General features: G+C 37.7%; 1 protein-coding gene across 1 annotated transcript; it reads right to left on the bottom strand.

Moving 5' to 3' along the window:
• Window positions 1–14,436: 14,436 nt before the first annotated feature.
• SMIM43 (small integral membrane protein 43) lies at window positions 14,437–14,757 on the bottom strand. The gene has a single exon (XM_060686814.2). The coding sequence runs from the start codon at window positions 14,620–14,622 to the stop codon at window positions 14,437–14,439; it is 186 nt and encodes a 61-aa protein (XP_060542797.1). The 5' UTR covers window positions 14,623–14,757.
• Between the last annotated feature and the right edge of the window lie 7,364 nt (window positions 14,758–22,121).

Genomic DNA, 22,121 nt, shown 5'->3' with positions numbered 1-22,121 from the left:
GAAGTTAACCTGATCTTACTGGCTGGGTATTGGAATTTAATGTATTTGATGAGTATTTGTTTGGGAAAGGTTGTTATGAGTAAACAAGCACACACCATGGTATTCCTCAGCATTACCACCATCCCCATCCTGAGTGCAGGAACAGATAAGGTTCTCCCAGTTCCCTGTGTCCCCACCCTCACCCAGTCCTCCGCAAAGCTTTCCAACTTTCATTCAAAACTGTTGTTTTTCTATCCATTTTAATTTGAGTCCTTTACACTGGATGGCCTTCAAAACCTGATTCCAAACTGACAGATGCAATTCACTTGGCTGCAGTGACTGCCAGGCTCTTTTCTCTCAAGGGCTGGTCACTGTCCCATGCAACCATTTCATCCTGGGCTGCCAGGCAGCTATGTCCTCTGCTGGTTGGTAGCTGTCATTTCCCCATAATCTTGTTGATTTAAAAATGGGCTGTTAAGTCAAGGACCTATGCTCACCACTTGAAAGCCATGCTTCATTCAGTCCTTGTATCTGCCAGTGGGACTACCCAAGCTGGATGAAGCATGCTCCTCTGCCCAGACCTTTCCTTTCTTCCCTTCTTTTTCCCTTTTTTTTTTTTTACATCTTCAAATGGCAACAGGGATGCTGCTATTTTGTTTCTATGATATCCCTCCTTGCTACAAAGTTTTCATGCACCTACAGAAGAGAGGTGGGGGGGGGGAGAAAGAACAACCTTATCTCCTGTTGCTTTCATCACTGAGCAAGAATCATACCACAGAGGGGGGAAGGATCACTGTTACTATCAAAAATAATTTGCAGAATAGTGTGTAATCCAATGCATTCAAATAAGGCAATGGCAAGAGCCTAGAATAAGTGGAGGAAGAACAATATTTCAATGGCGGGCACTGGCATGCTGGTTCGCACAAGAGCCAGCCAGCAAGATTTAGTTTATTTAAAGGATAATATTTGTAGCTCAGGGTTGAAATGAAGGGTCCTTGGTGCTCTCCGAGTTTTTTTTCTTGCAGACGTCTCATTACCCTAACTAGATATCATCTGTGCTAGTAAGGAGTCACTAGCACTGATTATGTTATCTAGTTAGAGTAATGAAACACTGCAAGAAAACAAGCTCAGAGAGCATCAAGGATCCCCCATTTACTTTCTTTACATTGGTGAGAAGGGCAAATAACTGGAGAATGACCCATCAAGTCCTGTAGTGGCCTTAGTTCTGAGTGAGCACCACCATGGCCCTTTGCCAACCCACCACAGTCAAAAGTGGAACTTCTGAAGTTGCCTTCCAAAGCAGGTGGAAGGGACTAGCAGCTCAGGATGCAGTATGGAATTGCCCAGAGCAGAGGTCTCCAACCTTGGCAACTTTAAGACTTGTGGACTTCAACTCCCAGAGTTCCTCAGCCATCTTTTCTGGGAGTTGAAGTCCACAAGTCTTAAAGTTGCCAAGATTGGAGACCCCTGGCCCAGAGCATACTTTCTGCTCTTAGTTACCCATTACTGTATTAAGCTTAGCACAGTATATATTGGTGGCAATAACCATTAAAGCGAATCTGGTTACTTTTTGGAGATACTAGTAGAATAGTAGTATCTACTATTCTTGAATAGTAGACCTATTCAAGAATAGAAAATAAAATGTTTGCTTTACAAGGCAGGGCAGTGAAAGGGTAATTATTAGTTCAGAATGCCAGATGGCATAAAAAGAACAGCACAATAATCATAGACAATTGTTTCAACAGTTTATCCATTCAGAAATATAAACAAAGATGAGATATTGCTATATCTTCTCTAAAATATTCCAAGTGACAACATGCTAGTCCAATTAGAATAAAAGCTTTTCTGTTGGAAAAGATGGTTGTTTTAAAAAGTCTTCAGGTATGAGGAGAAAATCAATAAAATGGACTCTACTGTGATGGTTCAAAGCCTTAAGATTTCAACGCATTCACATCAAAGAGTCTCTAACCCCACTAAGGGCTTTTTCAGATCCAGGCATTTTCAAGAATGGATCTGTGAGACTGCAATGATTAATTCTTTGTTACATCTTTCTTCAAAGAGCCTTTAGATCTATCAGTAACGATGGGCTCAATCAGGGGCTACCCAAAAGACTAATTTCTTTCAGAATTTTAATTTGGAAATTCTCATATGGTCTCCATGAAGGCAAAGATAACTTCAAACTCAGGAATGTGTTGCCTACATATAAGGAAATGTGGGTAAGTTTCTTAGAAATTTGGACTATACAGTTTCTGAAGCACTCCAGTCTTTGAGGCAGCAAAGACAAAATATGCAAAGTATGAGAGCCCAGCATTGTTGTAGCTGTTGGAACAAAATTATGAACAAAATTACTTAGAATAATAGGAACCTTCTAGGCATGGACTGAAATGTGGAATTGATACGATACACTAAATTTTAAATAACATCCCAATTTTTTTAAAAAAAATTGATCTGTTTGATTTGAAAGCCATTAATTTGCCATTTATATAGCAAATAGAAAACCTTTATTTCTAGAATAATTAATTCCAAGTACTTTTTTATGATAAAATATTGCAAATCCTCTCAAGTGTCACCCAAGATCAAACCAGGTTTGTGAAACAATAACTGCACCATCATCATAAAGTAGATAAGATAGAATCATTACCTAAATTGAGTTAGATTCTTTCTTGATAGAATATGTCATAGTTTGACACCTTACATGAAAGTAATTGCCATTGTGAGACCTCCAGTAGCAGCATGACTAACCTGCACCTAGATATTCGTGAGCAGCATCACAATCAACTACAATAGTTGTTAGCTGATGGAGAGGCTCCCAATTTTCTCCACAAGCTCACCCTGGCAGTGGAATTAAAAGGCCTTCTGTGAGTCAATGAGAGTAGCATAAAGACCAAATGTATGCCACATTGAAGCTGTCTTGTTCCTTGTTTTAAACTTCCTCTTACATTAACTAATCAATAAATATAATGCAAGTACTATATTGTGTGAAGCAACTTTCTGTGTAGTTTGCTGGTGATACTTAGTAGTAATGTTATTTTCTTGGAACAATAGAGAAGTCAAGCGTATTGCATTCTTCAGGGATAATTTTTCTCCTTCCCAGTCTAGTCTTCAGTTTGGGGATTTTCTAGTAGTATATCATTACAATACTAATCAGGTCCAACTGTCCTTAGCTTTTCTGAAATCAGCCATGATGAGCAAGGATTTATTATTGTTTCTTCCTCCCACCAAAAAATATAAAATTGCCTTTTTAAAAAAAGCATATGAAGTCCATATAAATATGATACTTAAATGGTAGATTGCATGTGAGAACAAAGTTCATAAACTGAATACTTTGAGAACAGGATTAATGAAAGTTGGATAATTTATTGATTACATAGTACATTTTGCTCACTAGGGAGAGTGATTATCAATGATAATAAAATGCATTCTTGCAACATGTATACCCTTGTTTGGTTTCTTACATTGTCTGCACTTTGTTCTATTTCAATCCATTTTTATGTACATATGAATCAATTCAAATGACGCATGTTTAATAACTTAATATTAAAATTTAGAAATGGGATAACATTGTTACATCAAGTGCCTCCATTCAGTAAAAGGACATGCTGTTCCTGTGATATTCACAATTGCAAATAGCTGCAGAAAGAGTTTTTTTTTTTAATTTGATTTATATGCCGCCCTTCTCCGGAGACTCAGAGCGGCTTACAATGTGCTAAGCAATAGCCTTCATCCTTTTGTATATTTATACAAAGTCAGCTTATTGCCCCCACAACTGGGTTCTCAATTTACCTACCTTAGAAAGGATGGAAGGCTGAGTCAACCTTGAGCCTGGCGAGATTCGAACCTGCAGTAATTGCAGGCAGCTGGTCTTAATAACAGGGTGCTTTATCCACTGTACTACCAAGGCTCCTACCTACCAAGTTGCTATGATAATTAAAATTGGGGCAATTACATGGAAACTTATATTTCAATAAATGTGGATATTTGTAGTGTCTAGAAGCAGTGAAATAACTTGCATCATATATTAAAATATAAGTCCCAAATAGCAGCATTTGCATGCTGACATCATTTTACCTATATTGCCATTCACAGTTATTACTATTTTGGCCAAAAAGAGATTTGCAGACAGTGAAGAACAGATTCAATGAGTGTTGGTCATTTTTTATTATGTAATAAAAATCTTTTCTAATAGACTACCTTCATTTAGTATACATTTTGTTTTAGAGAGAAAAGTAAGGATGCTTAAATTATTTATATCTCCCCTTAACATTATAGAAATGTTTTACTCTAATGAAAGAAGAATAATATCTATATATACAAACTATCTTTTATTTAAAATACTTTGTATCGTTTTTTATAAAGATAAGAAACCCTGAAGTTTTAGCACCACTGAATTTGTGTTTCTTTAATTACTACAAATATATGTACAAGGAGAATTCATACACCTAAAATTTATTGAAGTTTCTTTCCAATATTTTATCTTATCGTTGCTATAGATCTATTTTTCAGTCATTCTTTGTATTCACATTTCATAAGTATTTTGTATTTGCAACTATATGAAACATTTGAGCAATTCCTGTATTAAATGATGTGGTTTATCTTTCTTAATTGTAATCAGGTTATTTTTTCCAAAATCCTCTAATTTCTTTCCAAAATCATAAGACTGTACTGAAAATTCTTTCATCAGGGAATGCTATTTTAAAAATAGACTTTATAATCCACTGATTGCAATCTATTCTATTGCTTTTAGATACTTTTTGTTTTTGTTTTTAAACAGTGAAGCATATTCATTCTAGATCAACGCATTCACATAGAATAACTATTTCTCCATTGTTTTGCATGTTATATATGACATTTGCCAAAGCAAATGTCAGATATAATAATCTGTAAAATAAAATAAATTGTACAGAATATCATTTCACAGGATTGTGTAAAACATTGCAATCATGAACCTTACAACAAGTAGTAAACCTAGGATATATCCCCATTTCCATATTAAGCAGTGGGAATTTTTCACTGACTTTAATACATTATCATAAAAGCTATTAAATAAAAGGGGTACATTTGATATATCAAATTTATATTCCATTCACAGATATTACCTCCCATTCACAATTTTTAAATTCATTCTTGAGTGGCTTTCCCAAACATAATATGGGATATTATGGAAAGATATCCCATTCTCAACATAATATGGGATGAGATATCTTTCCATAACTTCCCAGCAGAAAAAGGCTATTCTTGAATTTGATAAAAAGTAACTTTTTCTCAAAGAGATTACCATTATTATTGTCACTAACAATATAGCTATGTAACAGTGCAATTATGAAGTTCAAACTGAACAAGCACTGAAAGTTCTGCACAGTGTTTTTTAAAAGCTTAAAGGATTTTTTTTGAATAATGGCTAAATAAAACATTATGTTCTCTTTGTTATTAGTGATAAAGATCAGTGCTTTTTAATCTAGTTGTTCATATTTCAGGCTCAGAGTTTGCAGAAAGATAAGTACACAAATCACAAGAGAGTACAGATTTTATAGAAGCAAAGGAAAGACATGAATGAATAAAGACCTTGCTATCTGAAATTTCATTCTCGTTTAAATCACTCTAAAACAATATCTGCCATTCAGGCACTGTTACGGTTATATATACAGTTATATCCTGATCAGATTTGTGGGAGGAGGAGGAGAGTTTTATTTATATGTAAATTTTAATTGATATTGTTTATTACTTAGTCATATTCACAACCATTACTGATTATTCCATCACTTGCCTATTCTCCAAAGACAGCTATCTTTTTAATCAGGTTGTCTTTTTGGTTTTTTCCCCCCCAAAAAGCAGTCTCATTATATTTTTGTTTGCTTGTTTTAAGGACAAAGTGGCCCAGCTTTCAGAGATCCATCTATAAAGAAAAAATAATCTCACCTGAGCAAAAGCACTAACATATCTTGTGTAAATTAGCAGGTAGATAAAACTAGACAAATTACATCAGCACAGGCACCATGCATACCATGCTCCAGTTGCTAAATAAAGAGAAGCAGGGAAAATTGTTCTCTCTCCTCCAATACCTAAATTGCATTCACAGTTGATAACAACATCTGGCAGAGTTGATAATATTTGGCAGCCTTGAATTGGCATAACCTATTAATAGAGAAGGTGCTAGAAGAATTGAACCAAATGTTTCTGTCCTCAGAAAATTATTTGATGGTTTGGAGAAGACTGGTATAATACATTATACTGAAGCCAGAATAGTGCACTACTTGAGAATAGCAAGCTAGTTTGGGGAACACCTGAACTCAAAATGTTCTGTCCCCCAGAGAGGACAATGGCTGTTAACCTTTGTTAACAAGTTGTTAAACTTTCCAAAGTTGCCTTTGGAAGGATCCACCCCAGTGGTGGGTTCCTCCTGGTTCGGCCCGGTTCTTCCGAGCCGGTAGCAGTGACGATATGACATCACTGAACCGGTTCTGCCCGCCCCCGCACCCACCCCCCGCGTTATTCTTATCTTTTAATTGGCCCCACTCCCAATCTATTGCTGCCTCCTGAGTCCCAGCTCATGGCTAGATGGAAAAAAACTGTTTAAACTCTTGCCGCGGTGCTTCAAAGGGCCGCCCTACAGCTGATCAGTGTTAAAAGAAAACAAATGAGTAGACCAGTGCCTGCAAAAATACATGAGTAGACCAGTGCCTGCAAAAAATAAATGGGTAAATTAGTACAGCTCTGCAAGCAGTTAAAAGCCTGGTAGACCAGTACCTCTGCTAAATCTTAAATGATTGTCACATGACCATCAAGCCACACCCACAAAATAAGCCACGCCCACAAAACCGGTAGTAAAAAAATTTAGAACCCACCCCTGATCCACCCTATTCTTCATACCCCAAATCCACTATTTGCCTTTTAAGATTGGTAGAGACATTCCCTGAATCTGGGAGATATAAAGAGAGGACAAGCCCCAAACTTAGTCTAGGTCTCAAGTCATCAAATCTGAATTCTCTATCGAGGCTGTCCAGGCAGCTCTCTTTCAAATTCTTGTGAGGCTAAACTGGTGCCAGGGTGGGATGAAATCTCAATTTCAATCTTGCTACTAACTCAGTATTTAATTGTAAACAATGGGCTCCCTCAGTAATCTTTAAACAAATAATAATCCTCTTTTGTAACATTCCTGTATTTGAAAGCATCAGGGCAAAGATGCGACTAATTAATTATACAAGTCAGCTATTCATGGAGTCCAAAGACTACATTTCTCAAAGACTAGTTTACAGCAGGAATACACAAAGATTTTTGAGCCATGTTTGCGTCTTGAGTATGGGGAACATGCCAGAACTGCACTTTAAATTGCAAGAGGGGGGAAAATTGGTGGAACCATGCTATAACCTAAATTTAATTTAGTTTAGTTGGCATTTACAGTATATGTAATGAGAATTGATACATTTGAATGAAATAGTTATTTTGCTTATTCCCTAATGAATTGGTGATCATAACCTCTTGGAAGTCTTCTGGAGGTTAGGTGTTACAGAATGTCTCTCAACTTATATTGCTTTCATTCACTATAATATTGGAGAATTATGGAAGCAGAAGTCCAACCTATCTGAAAATCAGGTGCTTGGCAAAAGATAGTTAAAATATCTAGTTGCTGTGTGGACCCTATTGGTCAAGGAATTTCTGCTAGTGGAGTCCAGGAGAACTGGACTTCTCTGCCATGGCTCCTGCCCTTTGGAACATCATGCCCCATAATGAACCACACCCACCCTTTGGACCATCCATAAAGACTTGAAGACTTGGCTTTGCCAGTTAGCCTGGAGCCCCAACAGTCCATCAGTGCATCACCCTGGAAGCAGCTGATGGATTAAGGCAAGACCCCACCTCCCACTGTGTATTCTGCTCCTTCCTCCCCATCTTTTTAATTGTAAATTATTACTATTATTATGAGTATTTATTGCTTCAATGTTTTCTTGGTTTTTAATGCTTGTAAGCCATGCAGAATCACCTTTGGTGAGACGGGAAGCAAACAAGTCTAATCAAGTAAGTAACAAAGTAGAGTAGTAAGCAAATAAATAAAAGATTACATGCTATATAGCAGGGGTGGGTTCAGGGCCGGATTTTCCTATAGGCTAACTAGGCTTCAGCCTAGGGCCTCAAGATCAAGAGGGGGCCTCAAGATCAAGAGGGGCCTATATTCAAATTGTTAGCAAAATTAAAATTACACTTTCACTATAGGTGAAAGGGCCTCATAAGTGGAATAGCCTAGGGCCTCTTTTCATCTAAATCCGGCCCTGGGTGGGTTCTACTTACCTTTACTACTGGTTCGCAATGGGAGCAGAACCTTCTGTGCAGATTGTTTATTATGATGTTCAACCGGACAGGCGGAGCCTCCTGTCGCTTTTACTACCGGTTCGCAAGAACCGGAAGCAACCCACCACTGCTATATAGTCCTTTGAAAATACAGAGGGAATATTAATGGATGAATTCTTTTTTGTTTTGGTTATTAATATTTCAATTTTGTCGTGTAAGCCAGCTTCAAGGTAATGTTAGCAATACAAGTCAAGATACAGGTTTTAAATAATTAATTAAATTCACTCCATTTCATCTTAACTTAATGTAAATAAAATTAACTAATCTCTTATTTTTTTTAAAAAAAGTCATCATTTTTGAGCTCCCTTTAGTTATCAATTAATCAAGCAAGCCATCATTCTACCTATTATACCTTGTAATTTGTACCATTTTTATCATTTTCCTGCATTTGGTCAATATTTTTCTAGTCATTAGTTGCTGTTAATGATAAGTAGCAGCCCTTACTGTGAGGACATTAGAGCCAGACAACCTAGTAAACTTTTTTTTTGCTTTGAAATTTTTGCTTAGAACTGAAATGCACCTATTATCTCATTTACCATAAACCAACACTGATTCTTTGTTATCATTGTTTGTTTGTCTAGTCATCTCCAGATTATTGATCCATTCATTCACTTTGTGAAAAAGGTCTATGGTTGCAAAACTATATTTGTTATTTCATGTAACAGGCAAAACAGCTGCCATCCTAATCGTCCCAATTGTTTCAAAACAATCATCAGATGTTCCTTTGGTCCCTTTATCAAATCAGAAGTTATTTCATCTGCCATATTATTCTATGTTCTACATTACTGTGCAATTTATTAATTGCTGTTTTTGTTTTGTTCCTTTAATTATATTGTATTGTATCCTTTAATTCTGTTGCTTTTAATTAGTATGCATAATCAAATAAATTTGCTCACAGAAGTAAAGACTTAATTTACATAAATGATTATATTGCTGGTAAAAGCAATAAAATATGATACAACTTTACAGACTGGAAAAAAGTCGTATTTATTGTAAGTTATTATTGTAAGTTATTAACCACATTGTGAATAAGTGATATGCAAACAGCTTTTTACTCCTGCTTCACAGGTATTTAAACAAATTAAATAGGGAAAGGATAGTGATAGGACAATAGTGTCTAATGTTTTAAACCTGGGATGTATGCTTAATAAATTAGGCAAGATGGAAACTGCAGCCCAAGCAAGTGGTACCAGGTGAATGTAACTTTTGAACCTGGGATTGTTCAAATAAATCATAAATCAGTTTCAAACTAGTGTTTTTCATATCTTCCAAGTCCTGCTTTGTTACAATCCTGAAATGAGAGATCATAATACGATATCCCTACTGAATAAGATCCAAAATATAGTCCAAGACTTGTAAATATTTGGATCTCATGAGAATAGGTATTTGGAATTACCTTAGTCAGGTAGCATTAAACTCATATAATTCTAAGATTTTCTTAATGTCCACAATAACTTTTATTACTTTATAGCAAGGACAATTAGTTTGACTCATTGTATAGAGCAAAGGTCTTCAAAGTTGGCAGCTTTAAGACTTGTGGACTTCAACTCCCAGAATTCTCCAGCCAGCTATACTATGCTGGCTGGACAATTCTGGGAGTTGAAGTCCACAAGTCTTAAAGCTGCCAAGTTTGAAGACCTCTGGTATACAGTAACAGAAAGGCAAATTGACTCACAATAGTGTAGGTTGGCATAAGGAAGAGATGGTAAAATGGCAAAAATTGATAAAAAGTGACAAGGAATGATAAAGTCAACAGAGGCTATAGCTTAGTTGGCCCAGACATATGCTAATTCTTGATAAGTGCATTTCAATAAAGAAGAATTCCACAACATTTGGTACATGCTGAACAGGCTGACAAGGTTTCTCAAACTTGGCAGCTTCCAGAGGTGTGAACTCCAAATCCTAGAATTTTCCAGGCAGTCATCTTCCTTACATTCTACTAGGCTAGGAAGAAATAGATTAGAAGGCCTGAGATAACATGCAAAAAAAGGCACTTATGGATGGAATTGCTGGGCTATGTAAAAACTCAATGTCTTTGAGGTGAGATAAACAAGAATTCCTTGATAAATGTATCACTTATTCAAGCCAACTATTAAAACCAAATCCACTACATGTAGAGATAAGGTTGTTTTTGCTGTTGGTAGCATTGTACCATCATATACATCTACGATTAAGTGAAATTCTCACAATAAGAGGGATGATGCAGTCACATAGGAGACTTCTCATTAAACTAACTGAATCACATTTGGACCTGAGAAATTTAGGTGAAGGAGAGACAGATTTGTGTAGTGGTTGAGGCACCAGGCTAGAAACCAGGAGACTGTAGGTTTTAATTTCACCTTAGGTACAAAGCCAGCTGGGTGGACCTTGGGCCAGTCACTCTCTTTCTCAGGTCTAGGAAGCAGTCAAGGCCAAACCACTTCCACAAACTTTGTCAAGAAAACTAGTCCAGGCAACAGCTAGGAATCAAAAACTGACCTAAAGACATTTCTCACCCACCCCCCAAAATTAGGTGGCTAATTGAGCATCTTATGTACTCATATCAAATCATCTAAGTGCCAAAACCCACTGTAAACATTGCCAAAAAGGCATTAAGGGTTGTAAACCTAATCTTGAGTAGCTCCTTCTTCAGTAATATAACACTACTAAGCAGAGCATATCAAACATTTGCTAGACCAATTCTCGAATACAGCTCATCTGTCTAGAACCTGCACTGCATATCGGACATTAATACAATTGAACGTATCCAGAAATATTTCACAAGAGTCCTCCAGTCCTCCACTCGCAACAAAATACCTTATGCCACCAAACTTGAAATTTTGGGCTTAGAAAATTTAGAACTACACTGCATTCGGTATGACCTAAGCATAGCTCATAAACTCATCTGCTACAATGTCCTACCTGTCAATGACTACTTCAGCTTCAACCACAATACATGAGCACACAATAGATACAAAACTTAAAGTGAACCGCTCTAAACTCGACTGCAGAAAATATGACTTCAGCAACAGAGTGGTCAATGCCTGGAATACACTACCTGACTCTGTGGTTTCATCCCAAAACCCCCAAAATTGTAACCTTAGACTGGCTACTGTTGACCTCACCCCATTCCTAAGAGGTCTGTAAGGGACGTGCATAAGAGCACCAGCTATTGTCCCTGTCCTAATGTTTCCTTTAATTGTATTCATTTTATGTATTCAATTCATGCTTATACGTGTATATATATTATCTAATACGTACTCGACAAATAAATAAATAAATAAATAAATCTTATAGCCTGCACTGAGCCTTTTGAAAGAAATGAATTAACCTTCCTTCCTAGGAAACCTGTTGCTTCTCTGATGTGTTGCCCTGCCTGAAAATTACAACTCTCAGAACACAGCTACTGCAATTATTGCTAGGACCTGGTAAGAAGCCTCCCTACACATACACTCCATCACACACATACAAATAATGTAATCATTAACTTCTGTATTAAAAAATCAGGAGCTGTTTACAGTATACAAAATGAAACTATTTAACCATGTGGATAATTTCTCTATCAAATGCCAATTAACCTCCGCCAATTAATCTCCAACCTATTCCAAATGGCTCATTGTCACAGGTATCCTTTGGGATGATGATGATGATCCTGCTAGAAGACAAATTAAGCTGTCTAAATAAAGACACACATATATTTTAAAAATAACCATAAGTACAAAGGAACAACAATGCTATCCTCCCCAAGAAATAAAAAAGGTTAATTAAAGCCAAAAGGTTTAATAGTCTAAAGGCAAAGCCAGGTATCATTAAAACATTAGTGCCAAAGCCAATGAAAAGAAACCTGTAGACATGTACAGATTTCTTCCCTTTACCATGAAACTTGATGGAGCATAAACCTTACAGATTATGTGAAATCATTTGGACCCCAAATTGCCCAACAACATTTCTAAAGTGTCTATTTTGTGTCTATTTCATAAAATTTCATTTGAATAAAGAGATCTACTGACAACTGGGTGGAAAGCTAAGAGTCCATCAGACTGGAGTAAGATATTGGATGAGAATTAGAACAAGGCATTCATACTGGTAGTCCCACTGAAATCTTTGGGGCTGAGTCAGGATTGAAGTTTCTCATTCACTTCCATGGGATATAATGCCTTAGATTCATCCAGCATATTTTATAACTATGGGAATAGTTAAGAAGTAAACAAGACCATTGCTTACCAGGTTAAACTGGATAGCTAATATGATCTCCAATCTTAGCAGTTTGAAGAAAGGCAGTTTTATTTTTCAATGCTAAGAAAGTTCATGTCATGATAGGATTCACACCTTGCTTATATATATTCTCCAGCAGCCCTGAGTCCTGCTGGAGAAGGGCGGTATAAAAATAAAATAAAATAAAATAAATAAATAAATAAATAAATATAGATCTAAGCCAAAATTAAACTGATAGTATTGTGTAATTAATTATCTCATGTGACTAGCAGTTTGTATTTACTCAAAAACATCTTAATTGTTCTTTTCACATTTTGTTGTATAAGCCATCACTGCAAGGTTTAAAGCTGAACTCTAAAGTCACATCTTGGTTCAATGGAATCATTATAGTGTCTGCTGAGATTGTTCTTTTTATAGTATTCCAGAGGTCCTTAGCAACTTTAAGACTTGAGGACTTCAATTTCCAGAATTCCCCAGACATTCCCATAAGATTGCAGATTCCTTCATACTTATGGGAAAAAGCAATGCAATGGAGTTACCAATAGCCAAAAGAATATCTTCCTATTTTTATGTCTCTATACAGATGCACAATTCCTGGCTAGTCAAAACTATAAACCAGGGTAGATTTGATTTAAATCGAGTTGATTTAAATCACAATTTAAATCATGATTTAAATCACTAGTAAAAAGGCTTGATTTAAATTAACTCGATTTAAATCATATTTTTTAAAGAGCAACTGTCATCTCTGCTACTCCTTTGACCCACTGTTGACTCACCGATAGTCCCAGTGTTGCAGAATATACAGCCTCATGCTACATAACTAAGGTCCATTTCATGCTGAATAAACTAAATTATTTATGTATCTTAAATAGAAAACTATCTTATGATAGATTTTTACCCCAAAAGTTTTTTATTAAAATAAATTTGATTTAAATAAAAAAAATCTGATTTAAATAAAAAAATCTGATTTTTTTTATTTTTTAAAAAAAATCATTGATTTTTATCCACCCCGCTATAAACCAATATATTGATGAAAGTCCCAGATATTAATCTATTTAAGTTGAGAGCAGAGTAAATGAAATGATATATATGAATAATACTAAAGGGACTTGAGGGATCATTATGATTTTAAATTAGTAAACAAAATTAGAAAAAATAAGATCAAAAATTATTTGAGGCATTTTAAAAAATATATAACAGATGTTTAGAGTACTTATTGTTCACTTCAGTATCTCTGTAAACCTGAAACTTCAAAGATTTGCTCACGAAATTTGAACCACTTAATACCATTTATATTGGGGCTGGTTATGCATATTATTTTGACCAAAAGATACCTTAGGTAGGTTGCAGTATAAGCATGCTCTGCAATATATACAGAATTTAAAGACCCCCCCCCAAAAAAGAAGTTATGAATGCCAATTTAACTGAAGAAATTAAAGAATGACTCGAGTTGATATAAAGTTTCTTTTTATTTATTATAAGTAGAATTGCTTCTATTTATGACTTATCAAGCCTTTTCAAGAATTCCTTTTAAGCCTTTTAAGAATTCCAATAATTAAGGAACCCTAAACCTTATCACATTTGCCAGACTGGAACCTAAACCTAAGAGGAACTTACTTTGTGATTATTTAGGGCAAGTTCCTCAAAGCAAAGTCTGGAAGTTAAAGCCAGAAGATTTAGCAAGACCGTTCTGGGTCTTTTGGGCAAGGATCTCTCCAACTGAAGAGTGCAGGATGAGGCTGTTGTAACTGAAGCTAGCTTTGAGATTACTCATTTCCCAGCCCAAAGACTCACTGGATCCACACATCACAACTCCCAATATCAACTTCAACCCCTCGAGACGCACCTGTGGCTGCTCTTTGGAAGTCGCGGCGTACTTCGCCTTTTAATCCAGGCGGGGGCGTCTCGTCTCGTCTCGCCTCACAGGGTTTGCTCGCGGCAGAAGCCCCAGGGCTCTCTCAAAGAGGGGCGGCCGGGTTGGAGGGCGCCGGTGCTGGCGACGGAATTCTTCAGCTGCTTAATGACCCCGAAGAGGAGCAGGACAAGCAGGAAGAGCAGAAGGAAGAAAAGCGCGAGGTAGAGAAGCAAGTTGAATTGCCACTCCATGGCGCCGCGGAGGCCATCCCTCACGAACTGCCCCGCCAGGCCTCCTGTCCCACCAGGGAGGGGGCGAAATCGGGGTGTTCAGCCGCCCCTGGCATCTCTTCTCCGAGGGTCCCTGTTTCCCCCCCCCTCCTTTCTTCGCCTAGGCTGGGAGCCAAACGAAGGAGACGCGGGAAGGACCCGCCAGAAGGTTCTCACCGACTCCGGTTGGGAAGAGACAACAACAGCAACAACAAATCAGTTCGTCGCCGTAAAGGGCTGGAAGCTCGTACGAGCTGTTTTGCCCTCACAGATCCCGCTAAAAGGAACACGCAGAGACACACACGCTCACACGCCGCGCTTGAACGGATTGGCTCAGCACCGTCGGGATGCCCAGATAAATGTTCCGCGCCTTCAGGATCGGTTCTCCATGGGTTGACTGAAACAAGCACCGGGAGAGGGAGGGGAGGGAGCGTCGGGGGAGGCAGAAAATCCACATTAAAATAGCAGCATCCTGGCAAAAGAGTCCAGCAAGCGCGGCCGCTGCTTTTGATCAACCTATATTACCCGGGGGGGGGGGAGGGGGGAAAGCGAGGAAGTGAGAAGAAGAGGGCGGGATTGAAGGGGCAACGGACCGAGTCCCGCCACGCTCTCCCGTCAGTCCCGTCCCAGTGGGCGGCCGAGACATCTGGAGGGCATCAAATCGGGAGCTCTGCTAGCGAGTCGCAGAGGGAGAGCGGGCTTTTCTGACGTAAGACGAGGCTGCCTAGATCAACAAGTCAACTGCTGTCCTTTCAGAAAGCGGTGAAGTTTTTTTTTTGCTGTTCGGGCTACAAAGAAATTACATTTCTAGCAGACTCTAAGCAGCCCATCGTCTGTTGCACTGTTTTGTAGTACAGGTAGCTCTTGACTTACAACCACAATTGAGCCCAAAATTTCTGTTCTTAACAGAGGCACTAGTTAATTTTGCCCCATTTTACGACCTTGCTTGCCACAGTTGTTAAGTGAATCACTGCAGTTTTGATTAGTTGGTAACCTGGTTATTAAGTGAATCTGGCTTCCCGTTGACTTTGCTTGTCAGGAGGTTGCAAAAGGGAATCGCGTGACCTTGGAACACAGCAACGGTCATAAATCTGAACCAGTTGCCATGCATCTGGATTTTGATCACATGATCATGGGGATGTTGGAAAGGTGGTAACTGAAAAAGTCATAAATTTTCAGTGCCGTTGTAACATTGAACGGTCACTAAAAGAACTGTAAGTCGAGGACTACCTGTAGTATTATGTATGTTAGCCTTGAGTTATCTACAAAGTAATAAAGGTGGAATAAAAATCTAATAAATAAAATCCACTATCAGCTTCTTGTTTCAGCTGCCTTTATTCTTTTGGCTTGTGCCCACTAATAGAGAAATCCATTGAATGGTGTGTGTGGACTGCATAGCCATAGATGAGCAAAGCAACAAAGAGGAAGTCCTTAGATTTTCCTATCCATCCCACACGCTATGAAGGATAGAAGATAATGTCTCTGAAAAGGTATATATTTATTCATTATTTATTAATAGATTTATATCCTGTCTTCCTTTGCACAACTCAAGGTATCCTTCCAGTGCTCCATCTCCTATTTTTCCTCAACAACAACCCTGTAAAATGGATTTGGCCGAAGGACAGTGAGCAGCCAAAAGTTTTTCAGCTGGTGTTCATGATGAGGGAGGACTAGTTCCTTTCCTGTTTTCTTGTCCATCACCTTAACCACTTTATGAGATTCAGAATTTGTGATTCATTTATCTTACAGTAATATTCCTCCTAAAGATGAAATTCTATGTATTACTTTCATTGAATTGGTTCTGCTCTCCTGAATCTAAACCCATTTGCTTAATTATAAGCACTATTTTATCATAGGAAAAGATACAAGATACAGTGCCAATAATAAAATGGATGTTTATATTTGGGTACATATCAACTGCACCTGATTATGCCATTTTTATAAAAGTAAAAAATAAAGTGAAAAATAACAACAATCCAGACATGTTTAGTGTTCCATCATTTATCATTTGCTGCATTTTTGATTGTCACTTGGCTTCCAAGATCTGAAGTTCTTTGATACTACTGGTAAAACCATCTGGACAGATTTTAAAAGACCCATTTCTTCCAGTTCAGACTTCTGTTAACTTCTAATTCACTTTTTCTGCATATAAATTATCTTTCAGAGATTGAAGAAAGTCAAAACAGCTACCTGCTACTATTCCACAAGGTGCTGCCATTATGTAATAGCAAGATCATTCCAATCATATAGTGCATGGACAATGAGGCCACCTGGCAGGAGTTTGTGGAATTATGAGTATAATGGTGTCTATTTACATAGCACTTTTTTCCGAGAATGAGAGTACAGTGGTTAATTCAAAGAGCTTGTGAATTAAAGATTGTCAATAGGAAAATAAGCAAAGGAAATGAGGAAAACATATGCAACATTTCAGTTAACCAATAGGTTCCATGGTTACACAAGATACTCAGTTTAGTGATTAATCCATGATGCTTTAAACTGACAGTTTTGTACAAGCCTTAGTGGAAAGATTAATGGAAAGCTGCCTCTGGGAAATTTTAATCCTTAAAACTTTCCACAATGTTTATTTAGTTACGGAGGTAGATTAGGAAAGAGAGTAGATATCCACAATACTGGAATAGTAATGTTTATGCTTTTCAGTTTCACCTTTTCCTAAACCTCCAGGATAATCCAAGCTTTTAATTGATTGGTCAAGAAAACCTAATCACCACCACCACCACTAGGAAAAACAAAAGGGATTTTTGGGGGTGGGGGGGCAATGTAAAGACAATAGCATTTGTTATGACACAGCTTTCAGGTGTTCGACAAAATTTAGATCCATAATAAATTTGTTTGTCTTTAAGATACCACAATGACTTCCTTACAAGACTAGGAAACTGATTACAGAAGGATAGAACAACGTAGAGATTTTTGAGTCTGGCTATGTTATATTTATGTTCAAAATTCTAATGTTCAGCTGGAATAACTTGATGCTTATAACCTCTTAATCAGATGTTTTGATAACATACAGTATGTCTGTAAATTGGAAATGGTATTATAATCCTGATCTCACTTATTTTCAGTTGATCCTCTATCAATTGTGCAGTTCATTCCAACTCAGTGATTCTTTCATAAGCAGATATTATCCTTGTTCTATTTAAACACAATTCATCATACTGCATAAATGGAAGTATCTGCCTATTTGCATTTTATGAAATGTAAATGAAAAAGTGACTGCATTCCCATTTTTAATCCATTCATACAAAAGTTATGATTGCATTCAGATTTAAACAGTGAAATCTTGCACATTGCCACCAATAACAAACAGTTCTATGGATTTTATTTAGTAATCCTACAAACCAGGGGTGAAATCCAGCAGGTTCTGGAGAACCGGTAGTGGAAATTTTGAGCAGTTTGGAGAACCGGTAGCGGAAATTTTGAGTAGTTTGGAGAACTGGAAACTACCACCACTGGCTGGCCCCAGAGTGGGGAGGGAATGAGGATTTTGCAGTATCATTCCCCTGCCATGCCCACCAAGCCATGCCCACCAAGCCACACCACGCCCACAGAACTGATAGTAAAAAAATTTGGATTTCACCACTGCTACAAACTATCTTATTTTGCACAGGAAACCATTCAGAAACTCATTTTCCAGTGACAAAACAGAAAGCAATTTCTTTGGCTTTCTGTAAGAATAAGGTTCTTTCCAAGAGTATGGAGTAGAATTGCAACCTTTGCCCTGATATGAGATGGTTTGCAAGCAACTGAGCCTTTGTAAGCTGCTATCAATCTCTCCTCTGTGTTCAGGGACTCTCCCATTTTCCCATCGCTCATAATGGTCACAGGTTTGTTTTGTTGTGTTCTTTTCCTTTGCTAGGAAAAATACAGTATATGAGGTCATTGCAAATTTCAAATGTAAGAATATTGCAACATTATATTAGTTGTCTGCTACATTACTACAACTTAGATTGTAGTGTGTGCCTCATGGGAGTAGTGTGTGAGCTACTCAAAGATGAGACTATCAAACTTCATATTATCATCTAGCTCACAAGCTGCCTGTCTTTTGGGTTCCGTTGTCCATTAGATTATAGATATATGATCATCAAGAAATTGATTGCTGGATTGGACAGATGGCCCATCTAGCTGGAATTTTGGTATCAGGTAAACAATCTAATTTATTTGCATGGGACTTGCACATAAAAACTGCCTTAACAAAAACAGATGAAAATCTCATCTCTTTTTTTTAAGGTAGGTACTGAACAGAATAAGTTTGATTCTGTTGTCATCTTAACAAAGTTCATATTTTGTTGATTCTTTATTCTTTGCACTGATTTGCATCTTCATGTCTACGTGGAAAGCCTAGAATTTGCCAATGTTTGCTTCTTTTTATGGAAAGAGTGAGTGTGGGAAAAGATGTCCTTTTGCCTCAGGCAGCAAATTATTTTGAGTCATACTGGCATAGGAGTAAATCTAAACAGTTTATTTCTAAGATTGCAGTCAACTGTATTCTTACAATAGTGTTAAAATTTATATAATCACTGCATATTTTTTCAGTTGAATATTGACATTCCATTTGATTGAGGAGCCTGTTATTTAGAATGTTATGTGTTGCTCTCAATCTTGAGACAACCCAAGGAAATTTACTTCGTTTGCTAAAAACTGTTTCTCTTTCAACAGCATGAAGTGTGGCATCTTGATTACATCAAAACCAAAATGGAATTCTTTTATGTTAACTTGAAAAAAATTACTGCAGGCTATTCTTTCTAGGCAATCAAGCAAAAGTGCTTGCTGATGCTGAAACCATTTATTGTGGAGATGTTTCTCGTCCTGTATCTGATGGAACAGAAGCCAACTATTTACATAAATGAGAACTAAATTAGTCCCAGGCTTTCAGTAGAGCAAGGCTTGTTATTGGAGAGCAAGGCAAGTGCCTCAGGAAGCAAATATCACAGCATTCTACATCTGTGGCCCTGAGCCCAGGTGGTCATCTTCTGGATTGGATAACAGAACTGTACATCTCCCTCAGTCCTGCACCTACTAACCTAATCTAACTAAACAGTTTACTAAAGTCTCTAGAACACATAGCTGCTTCAATTGTCAGTCCAGATTGTTATTTTGAAAGTGACAGGCGCACCGCTTCATCTTCTGCAGAAGGCAGCAAAACACTTGTCTGTTGCTAAGTCAACAAGTTGTTATTCCTCATATTGCCCTGAAAAGCCAGGTGTTCACTAGGAGGTTGGTAGTGTAAATTAAATTAAAAAGATAAGAATAAATACCATTTTCAGTCCTGCATTTTGTTTTCCATAGCAATCACTCAATCTTCCTTAATTTATCCTTCAGTTCCACCTCCCATGCCCCCTGGCGTTAAAGTCATTCATCACTACATGTTCTATAAGGGAATTCCATAACAAGGTACTTTTTAATCTAGTTTCTAAATTTCTTTCTTATCAACTTCACTGGATGGATTCCTTCATTGGGCATTTTTAGAAAGGTAGAATAACCTTTCTACTTTCTCCATACCATGCATTATGTCATATACCTCAATCAACTCTCCATCCCATTTTTTTTCCCTAACCCTTTTGGTTCTCCACTTATTTCCCTCTATTTATGAAACTGTTTAGTTTTATTTTAAAATTTGTATTTTATATTTAAAAATTGTAAACGTAAGGCAAGACTCTTTTTGTTTGTAGGGTTTTTGGATTCAGATTTTTTTTTTTTAAAAAAAGTGGTTTTTAACGCAATAGGCTATGTGTATATATAACATATGAACTAACTCACTGCACTGGGGATTCTATGAGAAACAAGCAATTATGGTTTAAAAGGTCCAGACCAGTAGTGGGTTTCAATATTGGCCGCTACCAGGTCGCACGTGTGCACGATGCTTCTGCACATGCGAAAACAGCCTTCCCCCTCCCCGGACACCCTCCAGAGGCCAGAAATGGCCCATTTGCCAATTTCCGGTGGGGAAGGCCGTTTTCACCCTCCAGGCTCCTAAAAAGGCTCTAGAGGCTAGGGAGAGCAAAAAACAGGCCTTCCAGTCCCACCAGAAGTTGGCAAATGGGCTGTTTCCTGCCTCCAGAGGACCTCCGGGGGGGGGGGAAGCTGTTTTTGCCTTCCCCAAGCTGCTAGAAAGGCTCTGGAGCCTGGGGAGAGAGAAAACCATGCCATCGTGTGCCAGGAGTGGGGGGGGGAGGTGTTATGCGCACATGTGAAGGGGTGGGATGCATAGAATTATGGGTGTCAGCATGCATGCGCACAACACCCCTCGCCCACTCCTGGCACGCGATGGCAAAAAGGTTAGCCATCACTGGGCTATAGTCTGCAGCACTTTCTCCCCCTGAATGAAGCTTCTCCAGATGCTTGGTATCCAATAAGTACTCCACTTTTGTGAATGAGATACAAAATATTTAACTTTTGCAAAAACCACTCCAGGTGGTTTTCCTAGACAGTGAGGGAGTGCAGTTTGAATGTCTTGTTCTAGAAAGTCTTTTCTGTTTCTTAGGGTGTTTTTCCTTCTTGCCTGATTTTCGGGGAGAGGGGGGCTCACTTCAGAGAAATACAACTGAGAGCAACAGAAGCACTTTTTAAATATCTAAAAGGATATAACACAAATGTTACTGAGTGTAATCAATAATAATACTGAATGTAATGTAATATTGTAAGCCGCCCAGATCACTGTATCAGTCAGATGGGCAGCATAGAAATTTAATAAAGATCAAAATCTATTTCTCCTGAGACAGAATAATGGGTTGAAATTACAGGAGAACAGATTCCAATGGAATTCGCAAAGGTGCTTTTTCAGAAAGCAACTGGACTTTCTTGTTTTTTCTCTGAAGATGTTTCGCTTCTATACAGAGGAACTATTGAGTCTGTCATCTGCACCTCTATAACTGTCTGGTTTGGTTCTGCAGCCCAACAAGACAGACATGTACTTCAGAGGATAATTAGAATTGCAGAAAAAACAATTACTATCAACCTGCCTTCCATTGTGGACCTGTATACTGCACTAGTCAAAAAGAGGGCTGTGAAAATATCTACAGACCCCTGGCATCCTGGACATAAATTGTTTCAACTCCTACTCTCAAAACGACGCTATAGAGCACTGCACCAAGCCAACTAGATACAAGAACAAATAATTTCCTAAATACTGTCAAACTATTCACATTAGGCTGCATTACTATTGCTATTGTCTTCTCATTGTTTCTATCGCCCATCTCCTCCCACTTGTGACTGTATGACTGTAACTTTGTTGCTTGTATCCTTGCAATTTATATTGATATTGTTTCCTAATACGATTTGATTGCTTATTTGTTCCCTATGACTATCATTAAGTCTTGTACCTTACAATTCTTGACGAATGCATCTTTTCTTTTATGTACACTGAGAGTGTATGCACTAAGTCAATTCCTTGTGTGTCCAATCACACTTGGCCAATAACAAATTCTATTCTATTCTATTCTATTCTACTCTATTCTATTCTACTC

The sequence above is a fragment of the Pantherophis guttatus genome, chromosome 8 (assembly GCF_059756535.1).
Source record: "Pantherophis guttatus breed Tessera chromosome 8, ASM5975653v1, whole genome shotgun sequence".
Lineage (NCBI taxonomy): Eukaryota > Metazoa > Chordata > Lepidosauria > Squamata > Colubridae > Pantherophis > Pantherophis guttatus.
This window is presented reverse-complemented; position numbering and strand designations above follow the sequence as displayed.

What these genes read in the sequence shown, in the direction of transcription:
- SMIM43 (XM_060686814.2), bottom strand. Translation starts at nt 14,622, where the DNA reads ATGGAGTGGCAATTCAACTTGCTTCTCTACCTCGCGCTTTTCTTCCTT.